This window comes from Amphiprion ocellaris, chromosome 3 (genome assembly GCF_022539595.1).
Source record: "Amphiprion ocellaris isolate individual 3 ecotype Okinawa chromosome 3, ASM2253959v1, whole genome shotgun sequence".
NCBI classification, from domain to species: domain Eukaryota; kingdom Metazoa; phylum Chordata; class Actinopteri; family Pomacentridae; genus Amphiprion; species Amphiprion ocellaris.
The window spans coordinates 1,155,204-1,176,075 of NC_072768.1; the positions used below are offsets into that span (position 1 = coordinate 1,155,204).

At 38.9% G+C, this 20,872-nt stretch overlaps 1 protein-coding gene across 2 annotated transcripts in view; it reads left to right on the forward strand.

Annotated features, from left to right (window-relative positions):
- The window catches only part of si:dkey-246g23.2 (solute carrier family 66 member 2), a 68,729-nt gene that overhangs the window by 2,593 nt on the left and 45,264 nt on the right, over positions 1-20,872 (forward strand). For both annotated transcript variants that reach the window (XM_055008375.1, XM_055008376.1), the window contains exons 2-3: positions 2,674-2,923; positions 4,319-4,452. In XM_055008375.1, coding sequence (XP_054864350.1) covers positions 2,715-2,923; positions 4,319-4,452 — 343 coding nt within the window. In that variant the 5' untranslated portion in view covers positions 2,674-2,714. The remainder of the gene's footprint in view (positions 1-2,673; positions 2,924-4,318; positions 4,453-20,872) is intronic.

The window sequence follows — 20,872 nt, forward strand, 5'->3', positions numbered from 1 at the left end:
ATGATGATATAAACCCAAATGTAGAAAAATTAGCAATAAAACAAAACTTAAATTTAGAAAATATAAGTAATAATAATATTAATTTATTATCTCAAATGTAGAAAAAATGAGAAATAAACTTAAAAATAAAAAAAATGTATATTTATGTATGTTGTATGTAGGTACGTACGTATGTGTGTGTGTGTGTGTGTGTGTGTGTGTGTGTGTGTGTGTGTGTGTGTGTGTGTGTGTGTGTGTGTGTGTGTGTGTGTGTGTGTGTGTGTGTGTGTGTGTGTGTGTGTGTGTGTGAGAGATGTAGTATTTTTGCAGCAGTGGGTTTTCCGGGGTTAACAGAGCAGAGTGAGATCTTGTGGTGTCGGTTAGTAGGAGGAGACCCCGTCCTGCTTTTTGACTCGTTATCTCCACGCTGTGGCAGTTAATACCCCACCTCCCACCCCCGGGGCGCCTCAGGAATGCCCCCAATACCCTCCGTCACGTCTGCCCTCCCTGGCTGCTGACTGTTTAACCTTTCCCAGCTCTCCTCGTCCTCCTCACTATGGAGCAGCTTCAGATCTCCTACTTCAGTTCCCCTCTTGTCGTCGTCGCTCATCCTGCTAATTCATGAAACACTGCTCCAACTCTGTAAAACTACTTTCACTGCTTGTGTATATTTAAATAACGAAAAGAAAAGTAATTTGCACATTTTTCCTCCATTTCTGAATCAAAGCTGTTCCTTATGTCTGTCCTGCTGCAGTCCAAATATTTCCACAGTGTAATAATGTGCTAATTAAATTAGATGAATATTCAATACACTGTTAATAAAATAACAGCTCTGCTTATTCTCTGCCTGCGGGTCTCCAACGGTCTGACTGCAGTATGACTGACTGTAATAAAAAGTAAAATGAGATATTCAGGCTGAGCTTTAACAATATATGTTCATGAATAATATCAATATAGCAGCTGCTTATTAATTCTCTTGACATGCAGCTGGTCAGAATCAGTGTTACATGCAGATATTTTCACCTTTTCCACCAGTTTTCTAGTGATTGTGTCTGCATTATTTAATATGCAATGACTATACTTCAGGTTTGAGAGGATATTAAAAGGAAAAAGCAAGAGTATTACAGAAATGTTTTGCATTTTACTTGTCATGTAACGTCTGTCTTGACAGATTAATCAGTCAGAATATTCAGTTCTGATTCCTGATTGTTTTGCTCAGGAAGAAGGAAACACACCTGACCTCAACCTGAGAACTTCAGCAGCTGTCTTAGAAAAATCCTGTCTGCATGGTGGCTTCAGAAAAACAGATTACAGGCTTAAATATGCAACAAAAACAATGCATGTTTGAAATATGTCTGTTGTGTTGCTCAAAACTGCTTAAAATACATACATTTTACTTCATACATGCTATTCTATCATATAATAAAATGTCCCTGTCACATATTCCAGGCATTTTGACTTGTTTCAGTAGAAAACCACGGGTGTTTCTGCACATTTACAGTGTTCCTTCTACCGGGACCTTGAAGCAAAAGCAGCTAAATGATAGTCAGACATCATTATTGTACCTCTGATTTTCCCACAATGAGATGTCAGTGTCTTCTTCAAAAGAACACATTGATCAAATGTTTGACATAAATTTCACCTTCTCTAAAGGTGTGTTCAGGTAGTTGTGTCTGAGCCGTTGGTCTACGAATATAATTAAAGTTTTTCCTGAAAAGAGAGAGTATTGTGAAGTAAAGGGGGCAATAATTTAATCCAAACTGGTGCAGACAAAACTGAGGCATTTAAATGTCATCAACTTGATGTGTTTTATTGCTGTGTGGCACTAAAGACCCAGTTACTGACCCCATGTAGGTTTAGACCAGGGGAGTCCAACATGCAGACGACTTTATAAAGTGTAAAAATTCCAGAGAAGACATTAACTGCAGATTGTAAATTAGTAAAACTATAAATTTAAAATCATTTCTAGACCATGACAAGTTGTTTGGATCATAAGTAAAATACTAGGTTGTTCATTGTTCTTTTGTCATTTTGTCTCTCATTTTTGTAATATTTTGTCTGGTTTTTGTAGTTTTTTGTCATTTTTTGTGTGACTTTTGTCATTTGTCTCATTTTTTTCTTGTTTTTGTTGTTTTGTGTTTCCTTTTTGTCTCACTTGTGTTTTTTGTTTTATTGTTGATCATTTAGTATTTTGCTTTATTGGTTGTTTGTTTATTTTTTGTTGTTTTGTTTTTCACTTTCGTCATTTTTTTTGTCTCATTTGTGTTATTTGTCCATTCTTTTGTTGCTTTATAACTTTTTTGTCTAATTTTTTGTCTTTGCTGTTTTTGTTTTGTGTTGTTTGTCTCATTTTTGTCATTTTGTCTCATTTTTGGAATATATTTTATGTGAATGATGAACTGAGGCATAATGTTGAGGAAGCTGGATTAAGTTTTCTTCAGAAATTTCAGGTTGTTCATGGTGTTTTGTAGAAAGATAATTCCTTCAATGTGAACATTTTCAGAATGTACTTTTTTGCACTAAAACAATGGAAAAAAATTGGAAAAGGCTTGATTATTTACAGGTTATTATATTGTGGTTTTACTGGTCTGGTCCACTTTAGATCAGATTGGGCTGAATGTGGAACCTGAACTAAGATGAGTTTGACCCTCCTGAAGTCTGACTGCTCTGACCTGCCGTCTGTCTTCCTCCCAGCTGTTTCACCTCCTGGACGCCCCTGAGATTGTGCCGGTGCGATGGATGCAGAGGTGGTCCTGCAGGAGGAGGACATGGAGGGCTCGTGGACGTTGCTGTCCTGGCTGGCGTCCTTCTTCATGGTGTTCGGCGGAGCTCTGCCTTACATCCCGCAGTATCAGGAGATCCAGAGATGCAGCAACACCGAGGGTTTCTCCACCAGAGTCTGCTTTGTGCTGCTCATAGCCAACATACTACGCATATTCTTCTGGTGAGGATGAGAGAGGAACTATTTTTTTGTCTACTTTACGTTTCCTTCTTTTGTCTCTTTGGAAAGTTCAGGCCTTTTACAGTCAATGGAATAGGAATGAAATTGCAGAATAACTTTCTGCTGCACATTTCTGTTAAATATGACGAGTCATTGCTGTTAATTGCAGGAACTGGAGTGGTAATTTTATGCATTTTTAATAGAATCTGGCCAGAGCATTATATTATTTATAAGGCCTGTCTGTGACTTCTCCTGTACTAAAATCCACAGAACTGAGCAGAATGGTCCTGTGTGTTAACCACAGTGTTTAGACCAGGGGAGTCCAACTCATCTTAGTCCAGGTTCCACATCCAGTCCAGTCTGATCTCCAGTGGACCAGACCAGTAAAACCACAGCATAATAACCTATAAATAACCACAACTCCTAATGGTTCCTTTGTTTTACTGCAAAAATGTTCACACTTAAAGAATTTATTATTTTTTTGCAAAACATCATGAACAACCTGAAATTTCTGAAGAAAAGTAAGGAAAATTTCAGCAACATTCAGCCTCAGTTTATCATTTCCACATTACAACTTCCAGATCACAGAGTGTCTACAAAGGAACACAACATTTAGTCATCTGGAACTGAACAATATAGGATTTTACTGTAAGATCAAAATGACAAAAGTCAGACAAAAAAAGACAAAAAACAACAAAAACAAGACCAAATATTACAAAAATGAGACACAAAATGACAAAAATGAGACAAATGACACCAAACAAAACAAAAAAGAGAAAAAAATTGTCAAAAAAGTTACAAAGCAACAAAAAATGGACAAATGAATATCAAAAGCGAGAAACAAAATGACAAAAAAGTAGACAACATAAGCGAGACAAAAAAACAGAACAATACAAACGATACACAACACAATGAATAAAACAAAACACAAAATGACAAAAATAAGACAAAAAACACAAGCGAGACAAAAAGGAAACACAAAACGACAAAAATGAGAAAACAACAAAAGCATGAGACAAACAACAAAAACAAGACAAAATATTACAAAAATGAGACACAAAATGGCAAAAGAACAATGAACAATCTAGTATTTTACTTTCTGATCCAAACAACTTGTCATGGTCTAGAAATGATTTTAAATTTATAGTTTTACTAATTTACAATCTGCAGTTAATGTCTTCTCTGGAATTTTTACACTTTGAGGGCCGGACTGGACCCTCTGGAGGACCACTTTTGGCCCACAGACCTCATGTTGGACACCTCTGGTTCAAATGCATTTTTCTTCATTTATTCATACATTAGTGGCAGAAGACGTAAGAATCATTTACAGCGTTCTCTGATCTAGATCTTTGTCTCTCTTGTGTTTCTAAACTCTGGTTGTTGGTGTCCATCCTCCAGGATTGGGAAGCAGTTTGAGATGACCCTGCTGCTTCAGAGCGTGGTGATGATCCTCACCATGTTTGCCATGCTCCACCTCTGCTGCACCGTCCACAACACCAACCGGGTGAGCACCAGGCAGCACCGACTCTCAGGTAATGACTCTCAGCTGACCGACTCAGTGCCAAAACCACAGAGACCGACAGCAATCCTAAATAATCACCCTCTAACCACTGACACTGCGACACAAAGGAATGTTTGTCAGTTCTATGCAGTACAAATCATTTTATTGAATGACATCCAGCATTCCACTGCTCTGGAGCCAAACGCTTCAACTTGTACTTCTTGCCAAAAGAGGGAGCCGTTGGAAAAGCTAACGTGATCAAACTGCTGAGTCCAAACACCTCACCTGGCATTTTTTCTTCTAATTTTTATTCCTTTTATTTTTAACAGTAATTGCTTCTTGTTTCTGGACATTAGAACACGTGTGACTATGTGCTGTTAACAGAGCAGCCTGAAGCGTGTTGGAAATAACAGCATGGCAGTTAAAAGCGTGTCAGAAAGCACACGGCAGCAGACGTGTCCTGTGGATGTATGAGCTGCTGTTCTGTCACACATGAGATTAGTCTATTCTGAGCCTGACGTTGTTGTGTGTGTCCTCGTACTACATATCATGTTGGTGACAAAAACAAGCCAAGAAAACATAAATCATTAAACATGAGGGTAAAGACTTGGTTTCAGGCACGGGAGTCCAACATGAGGCCCGTGGGCCAAAAGTGGTCCTCCAGAGGGTCCAATCCGGTCCTCAAAGTGTAAAAATTCCAGAGAAGACATTAACTGCAGATTGTAAATTAGTAAAACTATAAATTTAAAATCATTTCTCGACCATGACAAGTTGTTTTGATCAGAAAGTAAAACACTAGATTGTTCTTTAGTCGTTTTATGTCTCATTTTTGTAATATTTTGTCTCGTTTTTGTTGTTTTTCCGTTCTTTTTGTCGCTTTGTAACTTTTTGTCAAATTTTTTTGTCTCACTTTTTGTTTTGTTTCGGGTCGTTTGTCTAATTTTTTGTCATTTTGTGTCTCATTTTTCTAATATTTTCTCTTGTGTTTGTTGTTTTTTTGTCTGACTTTTGTCATTTTGATAATCAAGTAAAATCCTCTATGGTTCAGTTCCAGATAGCTGTGAGTAAATGTTGTGTTCCTTTGTAGACACATTTTCAGAATGTACTTTTTGCACTAAAACAAAGGAAACATTATGAGTTGTGGTTATTTATAGGTTATTATGCTGTGGTTTTACTGCCCACTGGAGATCAGTTTGGACTGAATGTGGAACCTGAACTAGGATGAGTTTGACTCCTCTGGTTTAAGGGGAAGGTTTGGTTCAGAGAAGCAGCAGTTTTGTGTATGTCTGAAGAAAATGAATGAACATCATCATGTGACATCCTCCAAGCTGATGGAGTCTCTGTGAATGAAGAGGAGGATGAGGAGCTGCTGCAGTGTGTGTGTGTGTGTGTGCACGTGTGTGTGTGTGTGTGTGTGTGTGTGTGTGTGTGTGTGTGTGTGTGTGTGTGTGTGTGTGTGTGTGCGTGCGTGCGTGCGTGTGCGCGTGCGTGTGTGCGTGCATGTGTGTGTGCGTGCCTTTTGTGCCAAGGAAGGGGAACCCATCCAAGATGATTCCAGGGTCACTTTTATAGAGTGATATCTTTAATGGGTAATTGCGTTTTTTACTGATGCTCGACTTGATTGCTTTTGCAAATGGGCTGACAGGAATCCAATCTGAGCCGAGTTTTTTTTATTGGACAGCAGCCGACGGAGTGAAATTGAATGATGGGATCCTGTAATACTCTGATCATGTAGAGCACAATGCGTTATTAAAGGCATAAATTGTGATAACTGTGATGTTCTGCTGATGAATGTGTACGAGGGAGAACCAGTGTGTGTGTCTATTTGTTTTGCTGTCAGCTGCAAATCTTCTTAAACGGGTTTTGATGGAGAAACTACAGATTGCATGTGTTTGGACGTGAGAGTAATGATCGTCTTTATCTCTTGTCTCTTGCAGGGAGCTGATGCATTACTCATCATCGGCTCTCTTTTTCTTACATCCAGCCCACGCTAAACATCTTTTGTGGTGAATAAAGTAATTCATGATGAGTAGCGGTGGTTTGTCTGGGGGTGGATTCCAGAAGTCTGTATACTTTGTGTTTAATTCAGAGGAAACGGATTGGTTTAAAGTGATCAAACCTTCATGCACAAGTTGTTCCTTTATGACGCCCCTCCTCTCTGAAGGCCAAGCCTGAGGTCTGGTTTCGCCCACAGCGAGGGGTGTGATGGGGGGATGGTGGGGTCAGGACAGGAATAGATCATCCAACTGTCTGCTCCTCCCTCCATCCCTCCACTGCTGAGTCGTTCCAACAGATCAGGGTCATCTCCATGCAAAGTAGCTGCTTCTCCGCAGGATGCATGCTGGCATGTTTTCCTAACGTCTGCCTGTTTTCATGTCATTTCTCAGCCACTTTGTCTTCCTTCTGTTGCTGCTTGGTCTCCTCCTCCTCCTCTTCCTCCTCCTCTTCTTCCTCTTCCTTCCTATAACATCTACTCTGACACCTGATACTGCCAGAGTCCATATTCAGGTCATCTCTGGTCCATTTGCTCGTGACCCAACACCTGTCCTCCACTCACTGACCTCATTTTCCACATCCTGAACCAGAGGAGTCAAACTCATCTTAGTCCAGGTTCCACATTCAGCCCAGTTTGATCTCCAGTGGACCGGACCAGTAAAATAACAGCATAATAACTGATAAATAACCACAACCCCTAATGTTTCCTTTGTTTTAGTGCAAAAGTACATTCTGAATATATTCACATTTAAGGAATTATCTTTTTACAAAACATTATGAACAACCTGAAATTTCTGAAGAAAAATAAGTTCAATTTCATCAACATTCAGCCTCAGTTTATCATTTCCACATTACAACTTCCAGATCACAGAGTGTCTACAAAGGAACACAACATTTAGTCACAGCTACCTGGAACTGAACCATAGAGGATTTTACTTTATGATCAAAATGACAAAAATCAGACAAAAAAACAACAAAAACAAGACCAAATATTACAAAAATGAGACACAAAATGGCAACAGAACAATAAACAATCTAGTATTTTACTTTATGATCAAAACTTGTCATGGTCTTGAAATGATTTTAAATTTATAGTTTTACTAATTTCCAATCTGCAGCTAATGTCTTCTCTGGAATTTTTACACTTTGAGGGACAGATTGGACCCTATGGAGGACCGCTTTTGGCTCATGGGCCTCATGTTGGGCACCCCTGGTGTAAAGCTGCATACAAGCTAAACTGACTAAGCAGCCAAACGAAGAATCTCCTGATTCATACCTCAGCAGCCTCCACCTGCGCTGCTTTTCATTTTTAATTCTTCAGAAGGCGTCGCTTGCTATTTTCATAATGCAGAGTTTTAGTGATATTCCTCTGCTGAGTTCTGTATGGCCTCCGGGTGTTCAGTGTAATTATGAAGTCTGGCATGCTGCTGTGATTCATGTGTGGTCCAACCTCAGAGCTTTTACAGCAGAACACAGCCGGCTACGCATCGCTACGGTTCTCCCAAACGCTTGGATGCATGCTGAATGTGTTTGTGATTGTCTGAGTTTAAACCTGCTGCTCTGTTTTCATGCTTGTTTACGATCGTTTCTATTCATGCTGCGTCTGCATAACGCCTCCTTCAAAAAGTGTAGGTGTGAACCATTGTTGCCAGGAAACAATGCTGGCTCTCTGTCTGATGTGTCCCGGGAGAGCGGCATGTAAAGTTGGTGCCATGCTGGAGGGAGTGTGGAGGTAAATAATGAGCTCCAGTGTTGTGTAGCATTAGGTTGTGCTGTTGTGTTGTTTTATGCTCATACTTCAGCACAGCAATGATAGAATGCCAGGAATTATATAGCGCCATATGACCAGGTATGCATTGTATTGTGATTGGACACACAATATGTATGACTGGAGCTAGTCTCAGACCACAGCAGGTGTCCAACATGAGGCCCGTGGGCCAAAAGTGGTCCTCCAGAGGCTCCAATCCGGTCCTCAAAGTGGAAAAATTCCAGAGAAGACATTAACTGCAGATTGCAAATTAGTAAAACTATAAATTTAAAATCATTTCTAGACCATGACAAGTTGTTTTGGTCATAAAGTAAAATACTAGATTGTTCATTGTTCTTTTGCCATTTTCTGTCTCATTTTTGTAATATTTTGTCTCATTTTTGTTGTTTTTTGTCTTTCTTTGTCTGACTTTTGTTGTTTGTCTCATCTTTTTGGCGTTTTGTTTCTCCTTTTTGTCATTTTGTGTTTCCTTTTTATCTTGCTTGTGTTTTTTGTCTTATTTTTATCATGTAGCGTTTTGCTTTATTCGTTGTTTTGTGTATCGTTTTTTTCATCTTGTATTTTTATGTGTCGCTTGTGTTGTCTACTTATTTGTCGTTTTGTTTCTTGCTTTTGTCATTTTTAGGCTCATTTGTGTCGTTTGTCCATTTCTTTATGGTTCTGTAACTTTTTTGTCAAATTTTTTGTCTCTTGTTTCATGTCGTTTGTCTCATGTTTCTTGTTTTTTTGTCTGACTTTTATCGTTTTGATCATAAAGTAAAATCCTCTATGGTTCAGTTCCAGGTAGCTGTGACTAAATGTTGTGTTCCTTTGTAGACACTCTGTGATCTGGAAGTTGTAATGTGGAAATGATAAACTGAGGATGAATGTTGTAGAAGTTGAACCTGTTTTTCTTCAGAAATTTCAGGTTGTTCATGATGTTTAGTAAAAATGTATCTCCTTAAATGTGAATAGTTTCAGAATGTACTTTTTTGCACTAAAACAAAGAGAAAGATTTGGAGTTGTGGTTATTTATCGGTTATTATGCTGTGATTTTACTGGTAACCACTCTGTGATCTGTAGAGTACTTTTTCTGGGACACTATCAGGCATTATTTGAGCTGAATCCACTGTTTCTTTTTAAACTTTGCCTTTGTATTTACGGTGAAGCTGAGAGAGAATCAGTATAAATAGAGCTGGACTACATGTTTCAGGTCACATCACCTTCAGTATCATTGGACGGTTTCTGCAGATATGAGCAAGGTGAACTAAATGTATTTTTTTGTGTCTCTGCCGGTGAATGCACTGATGATGCAGTAGAATCAGAATTAAAGGTCAGCGAGCTGTTTTTGATCTGCATCAGCACGATTACACTTCCATTACCAGCTTCTCTCCACATCATCTCCATTAGAGGTGAAACTCCATAAATGTCTGCATATTTGGTGGTCAAATATGCTCTGCTTTCATTAAATAGTTAATAAATGCACCAACTGTGAGGCATCTGATCTCTAATTGTACCTTTTGGACAATTAATCAAATTAAAGTCTAAGTTTGGTGTCTTATAGACTAAAATTCTGGCCTGAGTCTGTGTAAAGGTGTACAGCCTGAGCTGACTCAGAGTTGTGACTTTGCAGTGACTTCCAGTGAATGCCCCGGGGTTCCACATTAACAGTCCTGCCCTCCTGATGCGGGGATCGGAGCCTGGCAGGGGGGTAAGAGGAGAGAATACACTGAAAGGCAAATGTGACCTGAGGCGAGGTGTCAGGCTCGATGCAGCAAAAGCAGGGAGTAACTTTGAACAAATGGGGGGAAAAAAAGAATTCCAGAGCTGAAGAAATGAAGTAAAAGCAGTATTTATATTGCTTTAATACAGGGAAGTCAAACTGATCTTAGTTCAGGTTCCACATTCATTGATCTCCAGTGGGACCAGTAAAATCACAGCATAAAGACATATAAATGTTCACATTTAAGGAGTTATCTTTTTACAAATCATTATGAACAACCTGAAATTTCTTAGGAAAAATAAATTCCATTTCAACAATATTATGCCTCACTTTTCATTTACACATCAGTGTGAGTGTCTGCAAAGGTACAAAACATCTGGAACTGAACAGTACAGTATTTTCCTTTATGATCAAATGACAAAAATCAGACAAAAAAAAACCAACAAAAAAGACAAAATATTACAAAAATGAGAAACAAAATGACAAAAAACGAGACAAACGACACGAAACAAAATAACAAAGAGACAAAAGAGTTATAGCACAACAAAAAAATGGACAAATGACAAAAATTACACAAATGAGACAAACAAATGCTGAAAGTGAGAAGCAAAACAACAAAAAAATGACAAAACGAATAAAAACACAAAATGACAAAGACAAGAACAAAACAAAACAGGACAAAATATTGCAAAAATGAGACAATGATAAAAGAACAATGAACAATCTAGTATTTTAATTTATGATCAAAACAACTTGTCATGGTCTAGAAATTATTTTAAATTTATAGTTTTACTAATTTACAATCTGCAGTTAATGTCTTCTCTGGAATTTTTACACTTTGAGGACCGGACTGGACCCTCTGGAGGACCGCTTTTGGCCCACGGGCCTCGTGTTGGACACCCCTGCCTTAATAGTTTCAATTAGTATAATTTAGTTATTAAGTTATTGTGATCAGCGATGAGTTTAATTAAAGCTGGAACAACATCGTCCTCTACTGGCTGATCTCAGTAAAGCTCCAGCTGATTATCTTCATTTATCAACATTTGGCTTCAGCGTTAATGTTGTTCTTTATTTGCCACCGATGTACGCAATGAATATTCTTTTAATTTTTTTCCACTTTTTGCCGGCCCACTCTCACGCCTACAACCCCACTTTGTGAGTCACCCAGAAAAGAGCCTCAGTCGCTGTTTAACATCCTGTTAGTGTGAGCCAGAGAGCTCACAGACCATAAATAGAAGGAGAGACGGGACTCCTGATGGCTGCAGTTGACCCTGTGGTCATCCTTATAACCGTTAGCACTCAAAGCGCTGAGCGTAACTTCAATTTGTCCAAGATAACCTCTTCAGGAGAGGTTAGACGGAGCAGACGCTGAAGGCGTGATAGGAATTGTTTAAGGACTGCCGGCTCTTTCATCCTGTGTGATGCTGCACAACGAACTTTCGCTCTTCTTTTATCTGGCCGAGGCAAAAACAAGTGAGCCCATAACACTGTTTTCTGGATACATATTTTCAACCACAGTTCTTCTAACTTCACTTATTTCACCTGAAAATTCTCTGAGGACCAACTTATTTGGTCTGAAACACACCTTTAAATGAATCAGTGTTGGATCAATAGACACCAAACTGCTGCTGTGGGCTCAAGGACGAGCTGAATGTGAGGAAAAGCTGAATATTTTTTACTTTGGTATCACGTAGGCTGTGCACACGTATCAATCTTTAACTGTTTACTCTTGAAGCTGCTCTGTGGGCTCAGTACACGACTGTCTTGGATTCTGACCCTGAGTCAGTCTGCTGCCTTCAAGGTAAAGATGTTTGTGTTCCTTCGGTTGATTTTTGGCAGCATTAGTAGATAAAACTGTTGGCTGAATATGTGAGAGGATCTTTTTTTGTGTTTGACTTTTGCCTCTAATAAGCAGAATTTTAAACACCTGCATGTATTTCTTTCTGTCTCTCACGGTTTTATTGGTGCCAGGTTTGTTGACACTGAAACAGTGTGTTTTCCTACAGACTTCTTAAGCATCAGATGCGAGTATATTATACTGAGAAAGTGTGAGACTTCATTATTATCATTACCACTATTATTACACTTCCTGCCCACTGTTTTAGTGCATAAAATTCAATACAACCTCACAGATCTACCACAAATTACACATTTGGGATGATTAAAATGTTCAGTTTTAGGTTTTTGATCAAACTATTTGTGTATGTGTGTATTGTACTGCACAGATACAAGACACAAGACATTTGGAGCACAAGTGTCTTGTGTTTACATTTTAAAAATGCTCTGGTCTGTTCTGAACAAATATTTCTGAGTGGAACCGTTTTCTTCCATCTTTACATGAATTTTCGGACTTTTCGTCCCAAATGTATGACCCAAATATCGGCCATCAGCCTTTCTTGAGTACCAATAATTGGCATCAGTATCGGCCCTGGGAAACTCATATTGGTTAATTCCTGGTTTTAATCTGTACTAATGTTGAAAGTGGGCGGGCCACAGGTTCCCATCCTATCATGAGCAGCAAAGCTAAGAGCAGCTGCCAGTTAAGTTCCATCCATGCAGGCCTAGAGTGTAGATGAGAGGTGTGATAAGCAAACAGTAGTGTAACTGTAACCTGTGGAGGTATACAGGAGGTGTGTAAGAGCTGGAAAAATCAATTTGATGAAACTCCTAGAAGTAATTTTTTTCTTTGTCAAAACTATAATGTGGGAAAAACCCATCTTGAGGTGTGTTCATGTGCGTAAGGGAAAGTTAGTTATATGAGATTTGAGTGGCTAGCAAAAAAACCTCAAATGACAAGTGTTCAGGTTATCGCAATCTTTCTTCAGAACAAGGATTTTCATTTTGCCTACCAGGTGAGCGCAGGTGTTACTCTGGAAGTCGTGGCAGTGAGCCTCCTAACATAAATGAAACAATCATTTACCTTGAACTTTTATGATTTACACATACAACCCAGCAAAATGTGCAACAAAGAAAGCCTATAATGTCCATAAGTGGCCTTCAAGGTTTATAATATTATGTTTATTCTATGTATTGTGTCCATTTATTATATGCTGCACCAGTAACACACACATATGGACGCTCTGTCTGCAGAAAACCAGATGAGCTTTGTGTAATTTCAAGCAATGAGAACAACCAACAGTCCCTGAGGGTGAGTGGCCGAAACCATCAGACAAGAGGGAGAGTTTCTTCTTTTTTAATACGACCAACAAGCCAGCAGTCCTCCAACAAACGTATCTGATGCAGGAGACACCGGGTAAAACAAAAGGCTGAGACAAACAGCCCAGTTTAATCCAAAAGTTAATTACAAAACTTATCTTTGTTGGAAAAACGGGGAGAAAAATTGCCTCTCCTCTTCTGTGAAAACTTTGTAGAAAAATTAAAAAAACTTATCAGTGCAAATACTCCCTCCGAGGCATGTCAGTTTATTTCCATTTCTTTAAAATATCCTCCCAAAGTAATCCAATATGCTGGTCTGCTAATAAAGCTCCTCTCACCTGCCTGACTGCATTTGACTTGCTAATTAAACTCTGCTGTTATCAGGGCTTTAATTAAAAACACTTCACGTTGAAAGTAAGCAGAACACTTTCCGGGTAGGATATGGAAATGCAGCTTGGGTTGCACAGTATCGGTGTGTGTGTCTTTCTTTGTGTTTGTGACTGTTTGTGTTTGTTACCCTTCATTCTTCTGGCTGTGGTGCTGCTGGAGGGCTGTGTTCAGGGTGAGCAGCAGAGTCTTCATCCTCCGTACAGCTCAGTGATTATGTGACTGTGATAGTAGATCCTCCCCTTCATGCCCTGTTCATCATCTCTGGTGTTTTTCTTACTAAACCTTCGATGCATTTTAAGTGGACTGTTTGACTAAACAGAACGCGCTGGAATCTCTGCAGTCTAGCCGTCATTTTCTGACAGCCAGTTGTGAAAATTAAGAAAGGAAGTATAGTTTAGTTACAGCACATAATCACGTTGTATGAAAGCACGTCCTGGACATAAATACCTCTTTTCAACCAAAAAGAACCAGGTGCTAGTTCAGTGCTGGTGCTTAGTTGGTTCAAATCTTGTGCCTCCTAAGAACCGGTTTGCTTTTCCATTGGCAAGGAGCCGAGTTAGATCCACATCATTGCATCACCGTAAAGCATCCGTAGGTCACTGCATGTGTAGCCGTTCAGCAACACTACTACTACTACCACTACTACCACTACTACCACTACACTAAAGTTCATATCTTCAAGCATTAAGTATTCATTTTTTATTGTTTTCCAGACTCTGTTTCAGGTTAATCTGCCTTCTAAGTTAGCTGCTAGCTGTTAGCGTAGCCTTAGCCAATGTGAGAGAAGCTATGTCCTGGTTTGTGGCAACAGCTTGTGTTTCTTGTTCAGTTTTTCTGCTTGAGAGACATTTCTGAGACCACAGAGTAAAACAGACAGAGAGAGGAGCTGCATCAGACCTGAAGTGGTGCATTTAATTTATCAATAATCAACCAATAATTTACACATACCGATAATTGGAAAAATCACAAAGATCGGCCTCGATAATAAGCCAGGTCGGTAATCGGCAAAATCACTTTAAAAAAAAAAAAAAAAAAAAAAAAAAAAAAGAGCTCCGGAGTGAAAAAACTTTTGTTTATTTTTATTTCATTTATTAATGAACCAATGGTATACTTTAAAGAATTAAAAATGTAGAATATTTGCAGTGAAATTCACTCGAAGTCTTTTGTTCTTTGCTTTAATTTTGCTCTTTCACGTCTCCTAATCTGTCAGTTCATATAACGTTGAGCTTTAATACAGAAGACGAGTATGAATTTAAATGTGCTTTAATTGACCCACCTGCTTCAGAAAAGGTCACATCAAACAGAATAGAAACTCACTAATGAAAACGCTTTAATGAAAAATTTGATACTGAGCAGATTTGCTCAGCGTCTCTCAGCGGGTCTGCCCCGGTACCTGGCGGTTATTTGTGGATGTGGGTTAGTCATTCAGGAACCCGTCTTTGACCCTGTGGAACCGGTTGTGTCAGCCAGGACAGTGTGTCGCCTCATTAGATCAGCGCTGGAGAAAAGACCTGACAAACAGACACCATCTATCACCATCCATCTCCACCACGCAACCCGACAGGTGTGTGTGTGTAAAGGGAGGGTGTTATGTGCACCCATCTGTTATGTGGTTGACACTATATTTATGTGTTTGTGAGAGAAAGTCTCAGGGCATGTTGCACATCTGTTTCAGTGTTTGGGTACCAGATTTTGTGCGTGCGTGCGTGCGTGTGTGTAGGTGTGTGTGTGTGTGTGCGTGCATGCGTGCGTGTGTGTGTGTGTAGGTGTGTGTGCGTGCGTGTGTGTGTAGCTGGACATGAAGTCGGTATCCTCAGCCTGCTTGTTCAGTCGATGAAACAGCAGCCTCAGCCTTTTCTGTGGCAAACCTGTCTGTTTAGAATGTCAAAGAATTATAGAACACAATAAACATAGCACCTCTCACTATACATGGAAATAAGTATTGTCTGTAAGTATGGTTATAAGAAACTACAAGGTGGTTTCTGCTCGGATTTCAGTATTTTAAGACAATGATGTTCTGCTGCGCAAAGAGAACATAAAAAACTAAAATCTTTAATTGGAGAGCCAAAGCCAGCAAACATTTGACATTTATTCTTATTATAAAAAACAAATTTTAACGCAACTAACCCATCTGCAGCGCAGATTGACTCAAAGTCCCTGAAACGTCTCTGGCAACACATTTCAGGCAGTTTGTCCCAGTAGACTAACTGTCACACAAATGGACAGTCGATCCAGACGGAAGTTGCTAAACAGCACGTTGGTCATCCCGGTGAGAAATGTCAGTACTATGTATGTATGTATGTATGTATGTATGTATGTATGTATGCATGTATGTATGCATGTATGTATGCATGCATATATATGTGTATATGTATATATATACATATACACATATATATATATATATATATATATATATATATATATATATATATATATATATATATATATATATATATATATATGTATATATATATATATATATATATGTATATATATACATATATATACATACATGTATATGTGTACCCAACCACTTTTATATCAGCACATTAACTTTGTCTGACCTGCTCTGTCAGCAGTTATTTTGGTCTTTTTTCTGCTCGTCTCTCCATTTGTCCTCACAGCTGACGACTGTTTGGTTTCTGCTGTACTGTGGTGGAGCTGACTGGATTATTAAACCCACAGATCGGAGTACAAATAAATACAGAACCACTAAAGTGTACTGTCCCAGCAGTAATTTAATTGGTTTCCTTGTTGGCATTAATCTGTTTTCATTGTTCTTTTTTATTATCAGACTCCTGGAATATTATTTCTCGTCCAGTTTTAATAGCTTTGTCTCTTCCTCTGATCCCCCAAAGCATTTGTTAGTTTTACTGTTCCAGCTGTTCAAACTGAAAGGAATCAAACCTCACAGACAAATGATTGCTATCACTTCAATACATTCATATTTTGTGGCAGAATTTTTGCTAATGGACAGTAATCATGTGCTGTATAATTCCTCCTACGCTGCTGTGTAAAGGACGAGCAGAACTGTCCGGTGACTCACGCTATTCTTTGAGGGTTAATGTACGTTAGTCTTTGACTCCTCGGTGTCAAGGCGGCGGCAGAAGAAACGCGGATGGCTGTGAGGTTTAAGCTCATTATTCTCTCATGGAGTGGAACAGAAACGCTTCGACTGTTCTTCCTCCGGTCTCTCACGGCTTCGTTGCTCGGTCTGATGTGCTCTGATCAGGTCTGATCAGAGGGAATATGATGGCGTCAAACTTTAAAAACCCTCAGGCGCGCTCATTAGGAGAAAACTTTCTGTCCAATGCTCTGTCTCCTGGAGACACAGATAGCCCTGACTTATAGGAACTACCCAAACTAAAAGAATTCATCGCTGTTTAAAACTTTATTCCTAATCGCTCGACTTTCCTTGTTTCAGTGTTGTTTGTGAATCAATTCAGATTCGTCCACGGCTGAATCACGATGCTTCTAAGAATTGGACATTTCCCCCATCCCTAGTGGTTCAAGTCAAACATCCACATGAATGTCAGGACTCAAGGTTTCGCAGCAGAACGTTGCGTTGTGACAAGATGATGGATGTTCTGTAGGTATTCATGATATCGTGGCTGATCGGTGTATTTGTCATAAAGATCATGAGTAACTTAATGGTTTGAGTTTCTCCTAAAGTTCAAACTTAAAGTTGGCATGAAGTAAAAATTTTCAGTCTCTAACTCTACAGCAATTCAGGAATGATCCGTTTTGTGCAGGAACTTGCAGCTGTGTGTAAAGTGGATGGTGTGGCAGGGAGCCTGCTTTCTGTCCTAATTGGAGAGACGATGCTGAGCCCTGGGCGCTCTGCCATCCAGGAGACAGCAGCCTCACTCAGACTGCTTTGACTGCTCCCCAACATGTCTCACTGAACATCGCTACCTGCAGGCCTGCCCTCAAACCCAAACACACATGCACACACACACACGCACGCACACACACAGTCAGACCACGACAAACCTGGCTAGACACACCGCAGCATCACTGAGAAAGCAGGATATCAGATAAAAGTTAGAGAACCACACTGTTCAGGTGTGTTTGTTGTTTGTTGACCTCCTGTCGGTTGCCTTTTTTTGGGTGAAATGTTTTGTAACTTTTTCTCAGCTGGTGTTTCCTCTGGTTTCAGATCAAATAGTTTCCCGAAGCAGGGAATCAGCAGCACATCAGGTAATTATCTGAATAACAGTCAGAGCTTTTGGAATACGTAATACACAAGTTGATGCCACAAAACAAAGTTAACAAAGTTAGAAGTTCCTGTAAACTCATTATCCCACGGTACTATATCAGTCCATATGTAGGTTTAGCCAACAGGAACAGGAATAGTTTCCAACAGGAACTATTGCATCGTCTCTTAAAGCCAACAGACTCCGTTAACAAAACAGTCATTTTATCTTGCAGAACATTGGAGTTCCTGGTGGAGTTTGATGGTTTGTCCTGTTGTGTGCCTTTGGTGTTTTAACCCTCCTGTTGTCTTCATTTACGGGCACCAAAAAATATTGTTTCCTTGTCTGAAAAAAATCCAAAAAAATCATCAAAAAAATTCCCCAAATTTCAGAAAATTTGCAAAACCTTCACAAGGAAAATTCCAATAACTCCTTAAAAGTTTCCCTAAAAAGTTTATTTTTCAAAAAAATCCCTCAAATTTGTCAAAAAAATTCTCGTAAATATTTTCAAAAGATGAGTAAAAATCTTCCAAAAAATCCTAAAAATATCTAAAGTGATTCCATATATATCAGTAAAATTTCTAATATTTTCTTTAAGAACATTCACATAAAAATCAACCAAAGTCCAGCGAAATTTGCTGGATTTTCTTTATTCCACCAAAATGTTCAAAGATTTCCCAAAAATGTTTAAAATGTGGACATCAGAAGTTTCACTGTGAAAATATATTTTTTCTGCCACATTTACAAACTTTAAAATGGGTCAATTTTGACCCGCAGGACGACACCAGGGTTAAGGCGTTTGTTTGGCTCTTCAGGTAAAAGGGTGACAATCATAACACTCTTAGATTGAAATAGATTTTTGTACCTGACACTATTTTCATGTTGGAACCAGAGGAAATATCAGTTTACTGGCTGTGCTGTAGGTATTTTCAGATGATTGATTATCTGTAGGTAATGATGTTTACCTCGTCCTACCTTCACAGACTCCAGTGTTGCTGTTAGTTCACCGCTGTGATAAACACTCTGACACCAGGACTCAGTCTTCTCTGTAGTCGACCATCTGTTTTCTGGATCCTCCCTTTTATCTGTTTGACATTTTTAAACTTAATTCATTTGCTGGCAAAACTCCTTCTCAGTTTAATACTGCCTCTCCCTCCCCTTAACCCCATAAATCTTCCTTTATTTCTCTCCTCTCTAAACTGTTGGAGCAAACGAGTGGACACTGATGCAACCCACCGTAATATCTCTGTTCCTCATGTTCAGACTGACTATCGGCTACAAAACCAGTCGACTGCAAGAAACACACTTAATTTGGAAAAAAACACATCCCTGCAGATTTTGAAGAAGCTTAAATAGATGCTACTTACCTACTGAACTTGCTTCTAATAGATATTCAATGCAATAACACTTTCCTGTTCAGTAGAAAAAATAGGATTATGTAATTAGAAAATGGGTTATACCAGGCATGTCAAAGTCATCTTAGTTCAGGTTCCACATTCAGTCCAATTTGATCTCAAATGGGCCGGACAAGTAAAATCACAGCATAATAACCTCTAAATAACCACAACTCCACATTTTTACCTTTGTTTTAGTTCCAAAAAATTCACGTTTAAGGAATTATCTTACAAAATATTACAAAAATGAGACACAAAATGATAAAAGCAAGAAACAAAATGAAAAAAAGTAGACTAGCACCACAAGTGAGACAAAAAAACACAAAACCACAAAAACGATACACAAAATAATCAATAAAGTGAAACAAAATGATAAAAATAAGACAAAAAACACAACCGAGACAAAAAGGAAACACAAAACGACCAAAACGAGAAACAAAGCAACAAAAGTCAGACAAAAAAGGCAAAAAACAAAAACAAGACAAAACATTACAAAAGTGAGACACAAAATGACAAAAGAACAATGAGAAATCTAGTATTTTACTTTCTGATCAAAACAACTTGTCATGGTCTAGAAATGATTTTAAATTTATAGTTTTACTAATTTACAATCTACAGTTAATGTCTTCTCTGGAATTTTTCCACTTTGAGGGCCGGATTGGACCCTCTGGAGGACCACTTTTGGCCCACGGGTCTCATGTTGGACAGCCCTGGATTCTACTTTAGAAACTAATCATCAGTTGTGCCCAGTGCCTGTTGTTTAGATCCGTTACTGACCTCATTTTGAGATGGTTTCTGTTGTTCGGTGTGACTCTTGTGTATTTTTTTGTTGTATTGTTTAGATATTCGAGTCGTATCCATGAGGCTTTGTGGAGGAAAGATCTGTTTTCTGGAGCTGGCTCCATAATTACAAATAGAAATGTAGACTGTTGTTGAGATTTTACCTCCTAATAAACCAAGTCTGAGCAGCTAATTAGCTGCATATTCCTTCACAGTTTGCCAAAGCTTGTTTCTGTCTGTTTTAATGAAACAAAAAGAGACTTATTGCACCTACTTATCTCTCTGATTGACAACAACACATGCTCCAGAGCTCATATTTTAATATTTTGGACCTTAAAATTCTCCAGTTTGTACTGTTTACTTCTTTTGCTTCTTCTTTGCCCCAGATGGAAGAATATTCTGTTTTCCCCAGATGCTCAGACACAGTTCTAACTAGATAAAAAAGCAGAAGTATAAACACCCCATTAAACTGCAGTGTTTGGACAGTAGCTACACACACACGTGAACAAAGGACTGTAGCTGATGGCGGAGAGGAAGGTCAGCGGACATTCCATCTAAATAATGACTTTTAATGAGTTGCTCTGTGCTAATTACTGTGGACTGGGCGGTGTGGTAATTGTACCCTGAGGAGGATGAAGGAGTGTGAGTGTGAGTGAGTGTGTGTGTGTGTGTGTGTGTGTGTGTGTGTGTGTGTGTGTGTGTGTGTGTGTGTGTGTGTGTGTGTGTGTGTGTGTGTGTGTGTGTGTGTGTGTGTGTGTGTGTGTGTGTGTGTGTGTGTGTGTGTGCGTTCACCACAGTGGATCCAGATGTCCTGAGTGTCTCACAGAAACATTTCAATTTGCGTGATTCTCTCTATCAGGGGTGTCAAATTCATTTTAGTTAAGAAAAATAAGTTCAATTTCAACAACATTATCCTTCAGTTATCATTTCCACATTGGTGTGAGTGTCTACGAAGGTACAAAACATTTAGTCTCAGGAATCTGGAACCGAACAATGTAGTATTTTACTTTATGATCAAAATGACAAAAATCAGTGGAAAAAAAAGGCAAAGCAGTACAAAAATGAGA